This window comes from Sebastes fasciatus, chromosome 2 (assembly GCF_043250625.1).
Source record: "Sebastes fasciatus isolate fSebFas1 chromosome 2, fSebFas1.pri, whole genome shotgun sequence".
NCBI lineage: Eukaryota > Metazoa > Chordata > Actinopteri > Perciformes > Sebastidae > Sebastes > Sebastes fasciatus.
The window spans coordinates 6385143-6402294 of NC_133796.1; the positions used below are offsets into that span (position 1 = coordinate 6385143).

General features: G+C 41.6%; 1 protein-coding gene across 10 annotated transcripts in view; it reads left to right on the forward strand.

Moving 5' to 3' along the window:
- znf536 (zinc finger protein 536) overlaps positions 1 to 17152 on the forward strand; it is a 307235-nt gene that overhangs the window by 223315 nt on the left and 66768 nt on the right. For all 10 annotated transcript variants that reach the window (XM_074660090.1, XM_074660073.1, XM_074660101.1 and 7 more), the window contains one exon: positions 4516 to 6285. In XM_074660090.1, coding sequence (XP_074516191.1) covers positions 4516 to 6285 — 1770 coding nt within the window. The remainder of the gene's footprint in view (positions 1 to 4515; positions 6286 to 17152) is intronic.

Genomic DNA, 17152 nt, shown 5'->3' on the forward strand with positions numbered 1-17152 from the left:
ACTCACTCGAGCAACAAATGTAATAATAATCCACAGCAAATGTACAATTTACTCCCGTACGAGTAACTTTAAAAAAAAAAAAACTATTTAAATAACTTTATATTTGGGTCTAGGGGTGTAAGAGTATACACAATTCACGGTTCAGTATGTACCTCAGTTTTTAGGTGATGGTTCGGTACTTTTTTGGTATAATGGGGAAAATAAAAAGAACGCAGAAAATATTTTCTTTTCCAATAATAAACATTGGTCATTGGCCATAATTGTTACTTTAACAGTTAAGGGACTCACATACTGACATGTTCGTCGCAAAAATAGTCCCTAACAAATGTACCTCTTACTCCTGTTTGAGTAACTTTTAAAAAGAAAAAAAAAGCTATATCAATAACTATATGTTCGGGAGTAGGGGTGTAACGGTCCACAACATGCACAGTTCGGTATGTACCTCAGTTTTGGGGTCATGTTTCGGAACATTTTCGGTACAATGGGGAAAACAAAGAAAATGCAGAAAATAACTTTTTTTTTCCAATAATAAACATTTAGCAGCTGATCATTGGCCATACTGTACTTCCTACTTTAACAGTTAAGCCACTCAAATACTCACATATTCAGCACAAATTAAATGTTTGAAGTGTATCCACAGATACAGACATTAAGCTTTTCTTTAACCGGGCTAACTGAGGTAAACCAACTAGAATGCTGCAGCTAACAACGACTGGTGCGCTGCTAAAACTTTCCGGGTAAAACATGGGCTACATAATTTCTGTTCTACGTGTGCGAGTAGCAGACATATAACAGTTGCTTGGGTCACAAGGCGTAACGAAAAGGACATACCGAACCAGAATTCCTGTATCAAACGGTTCAATACGAATACACGTACCGTTACACCGCTAGTTGTGAGCTGTTTTTAGAGATTTACATCATTTTAAGAAAAACAGTAAGAAAATAAAAATAATAATTCCAGGCTTATCTTTTAATTCATCTATTTCCCATTGTGTTGACACATTCTTCCCATGTTCCCGAGTGTACTGTGCATCTATGGTGTCACTTTCACCTCTGACGCAATTGAACTGTTAACCCTGACAGCATTAGAGGCATTCCCAGTTCACCACTAACCACTAACTTAAGCAGATATACTTGAAACAGATGTAAAACAGCTTCTATCCATTATTCAGTCTCTCAAACATCCCATTGGTGTGTGTGTGTGTGTGTGTGTGTGTGTGTGTGTGTGTGTGTGTGTGTGTGTGTGTGCGTGTGTGCGTGTGTGCGTGCGTGTGTGTGTGTGGTGTTTTTTTTTTTTTTCCATTCTTCCGGCCAAATGGAAATTCATCTTCCAGTATGTCATATCTATTAAGCCGTTTTAATTGCCCCTCTGTACAGGTCTGGGGTATTTATCTTTACTTGTTTCTATGGCGCTGTCACAATTCACACAAAGCCAGATGAAATCAGTACATGCAACATGAAGTGTAAACATACTACGGAGGAGCAGATCCCAGTGCAGCAATCAGGAGAAGGATGATTTATAGCCACACAAAGGTGTCACTTCGATGTTTATGAACTCTACAAAGCAGCAGTTTTTTTTTTTAACCCTTCTGTCGTTCACCTTTGGCAGGAACAAAATGTCCAAAGTTGTCCGACAAAGCCAAGACGGTCAACAGCCAAAAAAAAAAAAGTTTACCGGTCTATTTTTAACTCCCAAATAGCAATTTTCTGGTTTTGTGGCGGCAGTGATCTGTCATGTGGCTGGGAGGTTGTGCTGTTTGCGCTGATATCAATTAAAAGTGGATTAACGGGTACATAATGACCTTTAGCAGTAAATTGTGTGTAATGTTGCAAGGCAGGATACAGTATATTCCCCAGATGTCACACCAGGCCCCTGACGTATGATGGAGCAGATGTCTTAGCCAGTCCAAATGGCCCTCTAAGACACAAACACACACACACGTACATACACACGGGCTCAGGCCGACAAGCGTGCACAAACATGTGTTCGCACACATTCCAAATGGTGCACACACACACGCGCGCGCACACGCTCGGGTACGTAAACACAAAGTAGATGCAGAACTGCACTTGTCGTCTGTCTCGCTCGCTCCAGATATATTTAAATGCTTAATTTTAATGGAAAACTGGAATAAACTGATGGCTCTCTGAGGGCATTTGTATTTAGTTTCACTTTGCCTTACTCGGTAAACATCAAAAGAGAGTGTCAAACACACAATCTTCTGTGCTTTTCATTCTCATTTTAGATATGTTGATGGTACATTAATCTTTATTTCCCCCCTCCCCTCCACGAACATTAACAACCTCTTATAAGGAAAGAAAAGACAGAGGAGGGGAAAAAAAGATCAGATCAGTCTAATTTCTGTCTAATTTGGCTCCTAGAATATCATTTTGTCCAGTTAGAGGAATTGAGAATGATCATTTGCATCAGGGACGTTTCCTTATTGAATCAGCACTGAGCCTCTGTTCGGCAGCTCACAGGAGAAGCACTTATTGGGTTAAAAGCTCATCTTGTATGGTTTATTTTAAATATACTCTATGCTTCATAGCCACTCTCAGATAAAAGATATCAGGGCTATCTGACTCTCTGCACGCTCTCTCTCTCTCTCTCTCTATCCTTCTTTTTCTTTTTTTGTCTCTCTTCGTCTTTCTCTCTCCTCTCTTCAGCGTTTCCACCTTCAATTTTCTTTTGTATACCCTCCTATTCGTTTCTCTCCCGTATCAATATTGTATTGAGTTGGTGTTTGTGGCCCTTTATTTGAGAGCTCTGCAGTAGGTCTGCAGATCGCAGTCTTTTTCTGGAATGGTGCCCTCTAAATAATGATAAATTACTTGAGCAGTATGCCATTTGCTAATTATATCCATGATTTACTACACAGCCCGACTTAAATCATTCAAACCAGCCTTGCGTAACAATGCCTTTTTTCCCTTTTATAAAATGGTTTCCATGTGTATAATCTAAACAGTTTATGGCTCTATACTGTATATATAGAAATGCACACACACAAAACACCACAACCACCCCCTTTTTTATTTCTTTTTCCACCAATCTCCCTCTTTTCTCACACAGTTACTGTTATCCCTCTGACAGAAATTCCACTCTGGGAACTTTTTATATGTATATATTAAAAAAAAAAAAAATCCAGCTTAGCATTTTTTCCCTCTCTGTTCATTGTTTAATGAATCCAAATCTGGCTCAGACTCCAAGCCTATTATAATTGCTAGCAGGATGTGTTCTATTTCAACATAAGTATCATTCCAATGGAAGATCCACTTCTGGCAGAGCAATGCTGGTGTTATACCGTTATCAAGAATGTTCATTAATATGGATGTGCAGCATAAATAAATATATGTAAATGTTACACAACAGATTCACCCCTCTTTTACCGTAATGTAAATCTCTTTGATCTGTGCATCCTGTAGTGAATCATATTGTTCTTTATCACACGGAACTCACAGCTTCGCTGCAACAAGCATGTGGTTCACATATGTCGCCTGCACATTTCTTTTCTTCTTCTTCTTTTCTTTTTTTTTTTTTTTGAAGTACTCATTGACTTATATTTGCATCGTAGTGTATCATCCACATTTTTTGCTCCACAGTGTGGCAGTGGTCGGGGAGATGTTGTGCCACAGCTGATTTATGCTTCTCGAGATAAACTGCAAATAGGGAACGTCCCAGAAATTGCACTCTCATCGCCAAGGCACAGGCCTGACAGCGAGCAAGGCCAGAACAGAGGCATGATGACCCCCACTGCAGGCACACACACACACACACACATTCATGCACACACACACACACACACACATACACTCAAACAGACCCGGCCGCACCCTCAGCCCCGGCCCTCGCCCGTGCAAACACAGATAGCATCGAGACAGTTTTGTTGTCAGTTGAAAAATATTATCTCTTGTAGTGGACTGAAAGCACCATATGGTGAAATGTTTTTTTATGGTGTTGATGTGAGTGATGGCTCACTTGGCGGGGCTGGATCGAGCTGGATCGACCCACATTCAGATGCCTACTCCACAACCCTACCCTCGTCCCAATACACACACACACACACACACACACACACACACACACACACACACACATATGCACTAACACAGTGGAGCAGAGCCGACGTCTGTGGAAGAGCATGGGATTGTTGATTGAATGCAGAATCATGTTCTTTATCACTTTGTCTTGTAGTTTATTTCCTGCTTTATTCTAAACTTCTGCTTCCTCTATTTCTTTCTTCCCTCATCCTTTTTTCATGAGTAAGAAATTGTGTTTTGATATCCAAAATATCCTCTTTTTTTATAGTGGTTAATGAAATGCATATCATTTTTTGTGAGCTCTACCCATTTGACCTAATTTTCTTTGTTCGGGGAGGTTACATGACCCTAGGGTCCACATTCCCTGCTCCAATAAATAGATTTGGATATCCAGTCAATCTAATAATCAGGTTAATTATTCACTGTTTTCCCCGTCTCTCCCTTTCTGTTTCTCTTTTCTCTTCCTTGGCCTCTCAGGAGAGAAACCCTACCGGTGCCCTCATTGCGACTATGCCGGCACCCAGTCTGCCAGTCTGAAGTACCACCTGGAGCGCCACCACCGCGAGCGCCAAAACGGCTCCACCACCTCAGGCCCATCCTCTTGCCACGCCCCTTCTTCTGACCATAAAGAGGATCATGGGAAGACGACCGCCGGCGGCGGCGGGGGCGGCATCTTTGCCCGGCCGGATGTCCTCCGTAATGTTTTCAAGAGCATGCCTCCCAACATGGACTTCAGGGCGGGCCCGTTGCTGCCGCATCAGTGGGCGTCGGCCAGCATGATGTCTCCGCATGACCGAGATCGTGAGCGCGGAGACCGCCGTTTTGACTCCGCCTCTTCGGCCGAGAACATGAAGGCTGCCGATGGCCCGTCCGCCCTGGTTTCGACGGCGCCGGATAGCTTCTCTGACCTGAGCAGGGCTTACCAAAGCATGATGGGGAACGGAGTCCACTTCCAAGGTTCTCTCCAGGCCTTCATGGACAGCTTCGTTCTCAGCTCCATGAAGAAAGACATGAAGGACAACCAGAATCCAGTCCAGCTCCCGGCCCAGTGCTACCATGACAACGGCGAGCCCAAAGCAAAGCGGGCCGTCTCGGCTGACCAGGAAAGAGAAGATAAGGTCGAAGCCAAACAGAACTCCAAGCCTGGCAAACCCGGGTCTCAGTATGAACCACTCGATCTGTCTGTGTCAGTCCGGCCTGAGTCTGCGTCCGGGTCTCTCCCCGGCTCTTCAGTCACCATCCATGATAACGTGGCGTGGCATGGCTGCCTCTTCTGCTCCTTTTCCACCTCCTCAGTGGAGATCATGGCTCTGCACCTCCAGGCCAACCACATGGGTAAGGCCCAACAGCAGCGGTCCGATGCAGGCAAGGAGCTTCACGGAGGGAATTCCCCCACCACCTCCAACATTCACTCCTCCAACACCAAGACCTCCGGTTTGGCCCTCGACAAAGATGGAGACAGAAATGGGGAGAAAATCCAGGGAGGCTGGAACAACCACATGGACCAGCCCTACAACCCCTTCCAGAGTGACTTCTACAGGCGATTTGGTGGCTTGTACGACGGATCCCCGAGGGCCAACCAGAGCCTCCAAGCATATTTAGCCCCAGCAGAGCATGGTCTGGACCTACCCACCCAGGCCTTTGGAGGGGCACCTTCAGCCGGGGATGACCAGATCGGAGAGAGGGGCTCCCGGGGAGATAACGAAGAGGACCGGGTTGGATCAGACGACGAGGTCGCAAAGGTTGGGGGGCTCAGTGCCAGTGAGACCCCCTCAACCACCCCCAAGAGACAGCAGCACCAGAATCACTCCGATGAAGAGGAAGAGGAGGGAGGAGTGGCTGAAGAGGATGAGGAAAGAGATGAGGATGGGCAAATGGACATGGAGAGAGAGGAAAGAGGAAGTCCAGCTTCAGACCACCACTCCAAGCAACTCCAAGACAACTCCTCTCTGCCACCAAGGGGCGGAGGTGGTTTGGCAGCATCTTCTTCCGCCATGACGCCCCTTTCTCTGGTTCCCCAACCCAAGAACCAAGCTCTGCCGCTGGAGAAGCAGTGGCAGCAGGGCCTGGCCCTCCTGTCTCCAGGAGGCCCCCCCGGACTGTTGAAGGCCGATCAGCACTCCCACCTAGAGCAGCAGATGAACATGCTGTCCGTCCTCAGAGCCTACAGCAATGACAACCTCCCCGCGTTCAACGGCCTGGGAGGCGGAGCACCCACGGGGGGCATGAAGAGGCCAGATGCACCCGGTAAGTGTGTTTAACCCCTACTGGCACTGTAACTGCTGCACATACACCTTTACTAGCAAAAAAAACACATCAAAAGTCATGAATACATACGTGTTTGAAACACAAATTCAATTTTTTCCCAGTAGTGCATACACTGAAACACACAAGACAAAACAAATATACATTTTGTTTTTTCCCTGACACCCACAAAAGGAATCTCAGACACTCACTAAAGGTCTTGAGATTGGCTCTGAAGTGATTTCAGCCTTATTTCAAGCAAGTTTAGAAGCTATCAGGCTGCCGACTAGCAACAGATTAATCTTTATTACACGTTTATATTACTGGAAGTGCGGCGCCTCCCTCCCGCTCCACAGCATGGAGGGAATAACCCTGGATGAGTAAGAGCAGGACCTCAGCTCCCCGTGCCATCTCCTCCACATGTCTCTTAACTATCTTAGCTCTCATAAAGCCGGCTCCCAAAAGCCCATTACTTTATAAGACTCGTCGATCTATGACCCTGTGAAAAATGAACTGTCAACTTTCATGATTCTGCTAAGGTTACAGCCGCTCCTTGAGACCGAAGAAGGAAATGCTTTTTTCTTATTTCACTTTTTTTTTTTCTTTTTTTTACAATGCTCTTTCACTGTTTAGGGGCGGTTCTATAGGAAGAGAGTAAAAACCCAAAGTTGGTGTTGAGCTTTGAAACAGACTTTTACACAGTAGAGGCAGAAAATGCAACAAAGAAAAAGATTACGTAGCTCCGGAGGGACAACTACTTTAGATTGGAAACTGAGACATTTGTTTAGATTGAGTAGGCAATTGCCCACATTTGATTGAACCTAGCAAACATCATAATAAAACAAATATTATTAAAAAAAAAGGTTTATTTTTTTCAGATTCATTAAGTGCCAGATGCAATATGTTGTAGCTACCTGGATTAATGTACCATATTGGTACACTTAACCATCATTTATAAATGGTAAATCAATAGTTAATTAAACTTGACAATATTATATTTAATGTTTACTAATTATTAGTAATGTTTAATATATGTTATTTTGTCATCAGTTTGTGTAACATGAAATCATTAGTTTATAATATATATATAAATTATATTAATAGATGTTTTATAAAGTATTTAAATAACCATTTAACAAGGTATTATAATCATCAGTTGCAACTTTATAATAGCCATCCAAATAATGTTTATATATATTATTATTATAAAGTGTTACCACAATAATTACTTGACTGCTGTCTCTTGGACAGGATGTTATATTTTATCAGATTTAATCTAGAAACTAACTTTGTATTATTGTCCCCGTAGTGTTTCAGTATGACCCAATAGATAGCCTTTGTGCTTGTTTGAAAAGCAAAAGAATGAATTTCCAATGAAATGTTGAGCTCATGTCTATAGACATACATTCATAATCGTACAGTGTGAGATACATTAATCTAATCATATTAATAATAATAATAGTGGCCCCTTTGTTAATGAAGCAATGCAGCCACATGTGTTCATCTGACCTTTCCATCTGACAAAATATTATCCGTTGTCATGGAGCCAGGCTCTCTGCTTAGCTTAACATCACAGAAGCACTTTAACCATACAAGATTGATATATATATATATATATATATATATATATATACGTTTCATTTAATAGAGAAATGCCTTTGTGTGCGAACGCCCTACTTATTGTCTAAGCTTTGTACTGTGGGCAGCTCCCTTTGCTACTAGGAATGCCTGACCTTTATAGATAAGGCTTTCTCTGTGGAACAAAAGCCTTTCTTGCATGTTGTTTGTCCTAGTCTGACTGTAATTCGAAAACCCAACAAGTTATTACGTATGCAACTTCTTGGCAGTAGATGTATTCGCCATTCAGATCTCTAGGATGGCACTAAAGATAACATAGAGAACATGAAAGATTATAGGAAACACGAGTAAAGTCGAGACGTGCTGCTTGTTGTTGCACTTAGTTTGACATTACCTCGGGTGACTTTATGTAGCTTTATGTACTCATATCTGTGTAGTGAAGGGCAAGTTGAATTCACTCTGAACCAGAATGATACTCTGAACGGAAGATGCCAGGGTGGTATGACGGGTCATTCTCACCACAGGCGTCAGAATGTGACTGTTTGTGTGGTAGTGTTAACCCTTCATGCAGTAGATCTCATGTTAACCAAGAGCATTAAGTGATTCTAGTATTGATATGATGACAACAGTCACGCCACTGCAAAAACACGTTTGCTGTTTCTGTAACTGCTATAACAACAATTAGCATTTCTATTTATACTGTTATTGCTACAAGTGCTACTAATACTACATAGGCTATTATTGTTGATGATCAGTCTGTTCGTTCTATTACTATTACTACTACTATTTCTACAATAGTATATAGTAGTGGTAAAAATAAGTAAAAGTCAATAATTATTTTTTTTTTAGTAAAAGTATGCAATGATTATCAGCAAAAATGCACTTCAAGTTATGTACTATTTACTGTAAGACTGTTATGCAGCAGAATGCTTCCTGTCAATATATCATATTGCATTACATACATAATTAATTAGCAGTTTATTCTATAACAAGGCCTCATATTTTATCAACTGATCTTATATTATTTTTAGAGCTGCATCAATTCAACTTTTTCAGTTCAGATAGCAATACCTGGGCTTTGGGTATCGGCCGATACCGAGTGCCGATCCGATACCCGTGTTTAATTATTAAACTGTATGCCTCACTGTGTGGAAGTGACTGGGATCATTAATTTATGTGTAGGACAACATCAAAGACAACATCAGGCTTAACTTAAACATTGATTTCCGAACTTTGTAAAACAAAATGTAACAAATAAATACATAGATATGTTATTTATTATTAAAATAATAAATTGTACATCAGCAACTTGGTAAAAAAACATCTTCAAATTTAACAGGAATTACAATTCAAGTGTAAACCTTTAAAATGCGGCAATAAATTGGTAAAAAAAATATACAGAAATGAATATCACAGTAAATAATGTAAATAGTATATAAACATAGAACTGAATTGAATAGATCGGCCCCGTTGTCACCGATACCGATCCAGCCATTTGACTCAGAATCGGCCCAATATCTGGTATCGGTATCGGTGCATCACTAATTATTGTAATGCAAAATCTTCATCGGCAAAAATAGCCATAATTGCGGCCAAATAAGTTGTGTTTTGACGAGTATATTTGTCCCTGGAATGTAGTGACATATGAAGAAGTATGTAATGAAAACATTATTTCAGAATTGTACTAAAGTTCAGTACTTGTGTTGTTGATACTGCCATTGTTACCATCACTGCTACTGTGACTGCTGCCAGTTCTGCCAAGCATACTGCCGTTGTATGATAAAGCTTGGAAGCGAAAATAGACACTCTTGTCTCATAGCAAAATACACTATTACAGTCCCTCTTTATGTGTCCACTTGTAAACCCCTTGTGTTGGGGGGTCACCCACATTCCGACTGTTATTTGGTGGGTGGAGGAGGTGGGGGTAGCAAAGACACCCGCAAAACTCAATTCAGACCTGGCAAAATGTGATTATCTGGAGTGGGTTTGCATTAGGTTTGTATGCAAATACGGCATAAATCATTAATATCGAAAATCTCCCTTGAATCTGCGCGAGCCGTTGTAGGGCACGCGCCGCACGTCTGGAGTGGCCGTCTCTTCATTAGTATACCCAGAGGAGGCGGGGGGGAAAGGGTTACAATGCACATGAATCTGCTTGCACTCTGACACGTAACACATATACGGATCCACACATGTTCACACGTCTGTAGTATTAAACCACACCTCCCCAAATTGGCCCAGGAATTGGATTTATCAATAAATGTCATTAACAGCAGCAGTGGCCCTGAGGTCTCTGTAATCAGACAAGGTATCTGGTTACTGAGGTACAGAACGCCGTGTAAAGATTGATATGAACCCGCACCATTTGCTGCACTGTAGATGTGCTTAACGCAATCAATACTTGGCTGCAGCGGAGACCTATCTATAGCCATACATTATCAAACTTGAAGTATTACATTATTCAAACAGTGCTGTACATGCCACGACTGCTTGCGAACATTGCTCCTCACATCGTATTACTTACATTACCTCAACCCCCCCCCCTTCGTTCATTTAATATATTAAATGCGGACCGGCACTTTGGAAGGGTTGAGATTGACAAGCTGGAGAGAGAAAGTGTTGATAGGAGTGTAGGACTCGGATGAGCGCGTTGAGGATTCCAGAGGAGGAAAAATGGCAGATCTCGTAGCCGAGCACCTCTCACAATTTGAGAAGTGGGCTACGTAAACAGAGAGTTAGTGGATAGGAGTGAGAAAGAGGAGAGGGGAATGCTGTATATGCTCACATCAATTAGACCCATCACTTCCAATTAACAAGTACTCTCACGTTGTGCTCTATAGTTCTCTCCATAAGTGCTGTTGTTTGTTGCTGGTAAAAAACTCTCGGAGAGAGTCACCTCCTGTGCACACATTAGATGACAGTAAAAAGAGTCTATTTTGGTAGACTTGAGAGGATGAACATGTTTGGCGCTGCCTCAGTGTCACTGCAAAGCAGCAAGAAGCACAGCAATGTAGCAGCAGTACAAATGGTGTTCAATGACTGAAAGTGTGTTGTACATAATTTAAGCATTAGGTGAGGTCTAGCTAGTTACTTTAACATAACCGTACCCACCTTTGATTGAGAGCAAATAGTTTACTTCCCTTCTCTGGTGGTTGTTGAAAGGCATTGTTGGAAATATATGTAACCATAGTTTGTATATAAGAAATGTAGTCACCCGTTGGTTTGTGGACTACGGTTTTGAAGCCTCGAGTTCGCTATTTTGGCCATCACATCTTGGTTTTTATCTGTCGCCCGCCTGTTTTTTGGCCATCGCCATCTTGGGCTTCGTTCGTCGCCGTCTTGGTTTTTGGCCGTCGTCATCTTGTCTTTTTTGCAACCAGAAGTGACACGAGGGGGTGGAGCTAAGTATAACCATTTTTAGGCGACCAAAATGTTACAATTAACTTTCATGAATTGTAAACACACTCTGAGAGGGTTAAAGTTCTAAGACGAAAACACAGACAACTCCCAGACCGGACAACACCGTGGTAGCGACTCTAAATGGGACCATAATTTACTAAATGAACATCATACTGTATTGAAGAAGACTTGGAACTAGAAATCAAGACCATAAACTCATGTTTACAATGTTTACTGAGGTAATAAAACAAGTGAGAAGTAGGCTCATTTTCTCATAGACTTCTATACAATCAGACTTCTTTTTGCAACCAGAGGAGTCGCCCCCTGCTGGCTGTTAGAAAGAATGAAGGTTTAAGGCATTCAGCATTGGCTTCACTTTTCAACAGGAGGTTGCTGCCTGTAAGTAACTGAAGAAAAAGTAAATAAAGCAGCTTGAGTGGAGAAAAAGGTCAATTACAACAGTTTATTACAAAACTCTTGAAATGCACTTACTACAAAAAAACACCCAAGAAAAGTTGCAAAAACTACAAGGACTACTTGAGCAACTACTCAATGCTGGGCCCTTTGCTTATTCTCTAAATGTAAAACTCTGAACATTTAAAATATAAATACAGAGTGAAGAAATGTTGTATTTTACTTTTCACCCCATACAGTCTTGCTGTGGCGTCATTGGCGTCATTAACGCGCGTGTGTGTGTGTGTGTGTGTGTGTGTGTGTGTGTGTGCGTGCGTGCACGCACTGAGTTAAGGAAGTTGCATCTGAAATACAGCACTGGTTGTGTCACTAGTGGCCAATTACCTCTGTCAGAAGAAGTGTACTCCAGACTGCCTTCATTGTGAGGGATTTGAACCCATGAGTGCTGAGGTCATATTAGAACAACGTGCAAGACATGTACAGACATTTTACACACGCACACACACACACACACACACACACACACACACACACATCTATATATATATCTGTATGTGGAGAGGAGGAGAAGGAGAAGGCAAAAATTAAAACGCGTACTCGCAGAGTAAAGTGCAAGCATTTGTAATAGAAGGATTGTGTATGTGTGTGTGTGTGTGTGTGTGTGTGTGTGTGTGAAATAGGTTGTGTAAAGCACTGATGGCAATTAAAGACATATGGTGGGATTGGTGGGCTCGCTGTGAAGCGCAGATGTAGTGGATCACAGTTGGCATTAGTGGTGTAATTTTCACTTTCTCTGGTTTAAGTGGAAGAAAGGTAGGCATGACAAATTAAGCTTCACACACACACACGCACACACACACACACACGATACTAGTTGCACATGCTGGTGTCTGTATAATACGAATACAGTAACCAAAATTGTCTCCTTATGTGTAGACACAAACAGCTCTCACCACAATTATTCCACATTGTTGAGTCCAGGGTCTGTATTTATGAAATTGCTACAGTAAAAGTGAATATTTTAATTTAACTGAAAGAAAACAGTGAAAGTTTTTACTCCTATTCACAAAGTCAAGAATCAACGCTAATGGATTTTGTATTTAAGAGAGCTCCTGAGGTCTCTTAAATTATTTAAGAATAGATCCTAGATGACAGCACACCATCTGACACATGGCTTAGAATGATTGTACAAAATACCATTGGACATGATGAATAATGTGTTGCCGGAGCAAAATGTTCGCAGTAATTCATAATAGGTTATTTTTAGCCCACGATTTGCATTTGATTTGAACATTTGATAGGATGTTAGATCACTTTTATTTCTTTTTATTCTTTTTTCTTGCAAACAACAAGAATTAAACTGACGCTGATTTTGTTTGCAGTTTTACTTTCTATGCTCCGTCTTTGTCTAAATTCTCCCTATTTTATGATTTATCAGATGTATGTCGTCTACCAGCTGCATCACTTCTTTCCTGCTCCAGTTTGCTTTAGTTAATGTTTCCACTTCCACCAATGTCATATTATATAGTCATTATTTATTAATACTTGATTTTTCGCAATTTTATGTTTTAATTTATACTGGAAATATTAAGGATTTTACACAAATATCAAATATGTTTTTGTAAAAGACCATATCACTGAGTCAAATGTAAGGATGACAGGCGTGGGGTAAATCCTTGTCTCTGACTGGCCGTGAGTACAGCTTACTCGTACTTGACTGTAAATAGGAGTAAATCACTTGATAAATGTCTTCTTTAATCCCAGTTAAGAACTTTTTAACTCCTCAATTACATTTTTAGAGCATCTTTTCTCCAATTCTGATAAACACAAGCCCTAAAATCTGACAGCCTTTTTTGGGAAATTGTAAATGTAACATTGTTTCCCTTTTGATAAATTGCTTTTCTTAAAGTGCTGTGAAAAGGGATGGTTTTATATCTCACCCACCCATTTTGGCAGTCTGAATGATGATCCAGAGTGATTTTCCATCCATCCATCTATCCCCGAAAGCAATACGCAAGAGATACAAATACCACATACTGACACACAATATACATTCACACCAACACACCTTTACTGGATGTAGAAGTCCTGGAGCCACTGAGGTCATGTCCACAACATTTTGTTTCGGGAATATTGGGGAATTTAGCATCCTGGGGGAAATGTTCATTGGTGGTAGTACCATAAAATACTGGGCATTGCACCTGTATGTGTTTTGACTTTGAGTGGAAACTGGAGCACCCAATTTAAAAACACAAAACTTACCAACACTGTTAGTGACACTAACCATCTCTTTCTCCCAACAAGTCCTCCAACCCATACTACCCACATGAGCATTTCCTAAATTAGCTCCCCTACTGGTGATCGACAGGAGATCAACCCGTCTTCATACCTAAATATAACAGTTTGTTTGCAGTTTTAAACAAATGGTTAACGTTTTAAAACGGTCACAGTTTGGTTAGGTTTAGGCAACAAAACTACTTGGTTATGTTTAGTCAACAAAACTCATTGGTTAGGTTTAGGAAACAAAATTACTTGGTTAGGTTTAGGCAGCAAAACTACTTGGTTATGTTTAGTCAACAAAACTCATTGGTTAGGTTTAGGAAACAAAATTACTTGGATAGGTTTAGGCAGCAAAACTACTTGTTTAGGCAACAACACCCAGGACACAGACAGTCTCCTGGGCTTGTTTGACCCGTCCATCCACCACAACCTCCTCCCTATGTTGACTTTGCTCGTTTTAGTACGTTACCTGACTTCCTCCTTTGCTCCCGCCATAAATACACCCACTAGAGGTCGGCACCTATCAATACAGGTACATATGGGTTGTAATAAGCTTCTTGTACAAACCGATATGTTTGTTTTTTGGGGAGAGGAGAGTCTCCTTTCTCCACACAACTTGACTCCATTCTCATTTAACATCCTTTTTGTTTAATCTCTGTTCTGTCTGTCTGATATTTAAGCTCACACACCTGCCACCCACACACACACACATTTAAAACTTGTGATAATGCAAAACCTGGTAATTGCCAATAATACTGTCCTCATCAGGTGGTTAATTACCATGAATTTGGTTGCTGTTTGACTCTAGCAAACATGTGCACACACACATAAACACTCACACAAAATGCTTTGACAAGTGGAAAAGGCCTGGGGTACTTATTGCTCCCAGACACCCCTGTGCTTACTAATGAGCTAGACAGATAGCTTACCTGCACAGCGGTAATTATTCTGTACACTTAAAAGTAGGTCTGGAAGTTCAGAAAGGTGACACCCGAGGATCCTAGTGGGGGCAGGTGGTGCTTATGGTCTAATTTAGTATCTGTATGAGGATACAACAAGGTTAAGGATAGATCATCCATTAAAGCAGTAGGCTTGGATCCTTTTATTGTGGCAGCACCGTTATTTCTATTTCCTTCCAGCATTCACAGAGGAATTCACAAAGACTGGGATGCGGCCACTGATGGCAACATGAATCGCGCGTCACTTGCAACCCGCTATCTGCCCCGTCTCAAGGTCCGATTCACTAAAGATATTGCGCTAATGATATTACAGCGCAAACACGCCCATAAAAGTTTTGCAGCTGAGTGTAATTTGATTGCAATTATCCAGTATAAATGTTGCCTTTGTGCCGAGAACCCAGCAGGCAGAGAGGAAAAAGAAAAAATTAAATGTTCAGACTGCGAGCTACAGGTCCTGATCGACAAGGTGCAGAGGCATTCCTCAAAACTTCAGGCAAGGGATTTAAACGTGACACCAAGAAACAGTATTTGAGATTTAATATCCCAGTCTGTCAGTTCTGTTGCAGTGTTCTGTTTTTTGCAATGAAGCCGATTTTAATTTTCAATGTTACCTAATTTAAATAGGTGCAAATAGCACAGGAGCACGGAGACGCTATTTGCTTGGCAGCACAGTTAGGGGTGCGTTTCACCCTTTGCGGGTGCTTTGAGATTTTCTTTTTTGTTGTATTTGTGCAGGTTTAGCGGCTGCAAAAAGCTCTGCAATCCTTTAGTGAATTTGCTCCTCAGTGTAGAATGTTGTACAATACAACAAGAACATACTGTACCATATATCTAATGCTATACGCTTCCATAGGTTACACTACAGCAAATGTTATGGTAGGTCAGCGTTGCGGACAGTTTGGGTAATCATTTTTGGTTTGTTTAAAGTGAGCCGATATAACTTTTGTTGAACAGCAGCAGTGGCATTGTAGCCACAATGTTAGGTTTTCTAGTTTCATATGATACCAATATCTTGACTCTAGCTTTAAAACTGAGCCTGTTAAAACCTAAAAATCGCAAATTGCGTTAAAAAAATTAGAGGCGTTAAAACGGTTTAGCGTTAATATCGCGTTAACTATCTTTTACAGAATTCTGTCTGTATTTTCTCTCAAAATTCCCTTCCTGATCAGATAACTAGAAACATGGTTTTGGGTCAAATAATGTCAATACGAAACTCTTGGTCGTGTCACCGGACCGGCTTCTTGTAAACAGCTTAACCTGATTAAAACTTCAACCCGAGTTTGACCAATATCTGACTGACTGAAACTCAACCGCTGACGTTTTCTCTGTTCAGACCAAAGCGAGTCCACCAGTCCTCTCTTCCTCTCAGATCCCTGCATTTCACTTTCCCACACTCCGGGATCCTCCCTTTTTCTTTATCTCTCGCTCGCTCTCTGTCTTTCTTTCTCTCCTCGTTGCTGGAGGGCACGGGCTCCTCCAGTGATTAAGCCGTCTGGAGGCCTGTCTGCCTGTCTTTTACTGAGAAGTAGAAGAAGAAGAAGACGACGACTGTTGGTGATACACTTCCCCCGGCTCTCATTGTGTGCCTCCGCCACGCCGAGATGACAGCTCTGACAGCTGGCGAAGGCGAGGTGCTATTTCGCATGTGCAACAACATTACCAGTTTAACTTGTGCAGAGGTGAATTATCACCTTGTCACCCAAAAGTGCAAATAGTGTAGTTTTCAAAGAGCAATTAAGTGTAATAGCTGCTGTCAAGCCCTAAGGATGGTACCTGTTGCTTCTCTCTCTCTCTCTCTCTGTCTCGCTTCTCTCCTCGGCAGATGTGATAACTCTAAAAATATTTTCCCCCTCGCTAATTCCCCGGCTATCAACTGCTGCGCCTGCTGAAAGGTCCTTTTTGAAAAGGCTTCCTATTCTTCCCATGTTCCTCCTCTCTCTCTCTCTCTCTGTCACTCTCTCTCACTCTCTCTCAGCCATATTCGCTAATACCGCCGATGATATTGGCCACATTTCCTGGAAGTACAGTACAGTGAATGAAGGGCAGTATCGAGTTGCCCTTGAAAAGGAAATGGAGACGAATGCTGGATGATTGCAAAGTTACATGACAATTATTCTATTCATTATTTTAGAAGCAGGATGGGGAAACAGGAGGGAAGACAGCGTGGGAGCTGGGAGGTTACAGAGAGCTGGAGATCATATTCATACACTATATATGTGTGTGTGTGTGTGTGTGTGTTC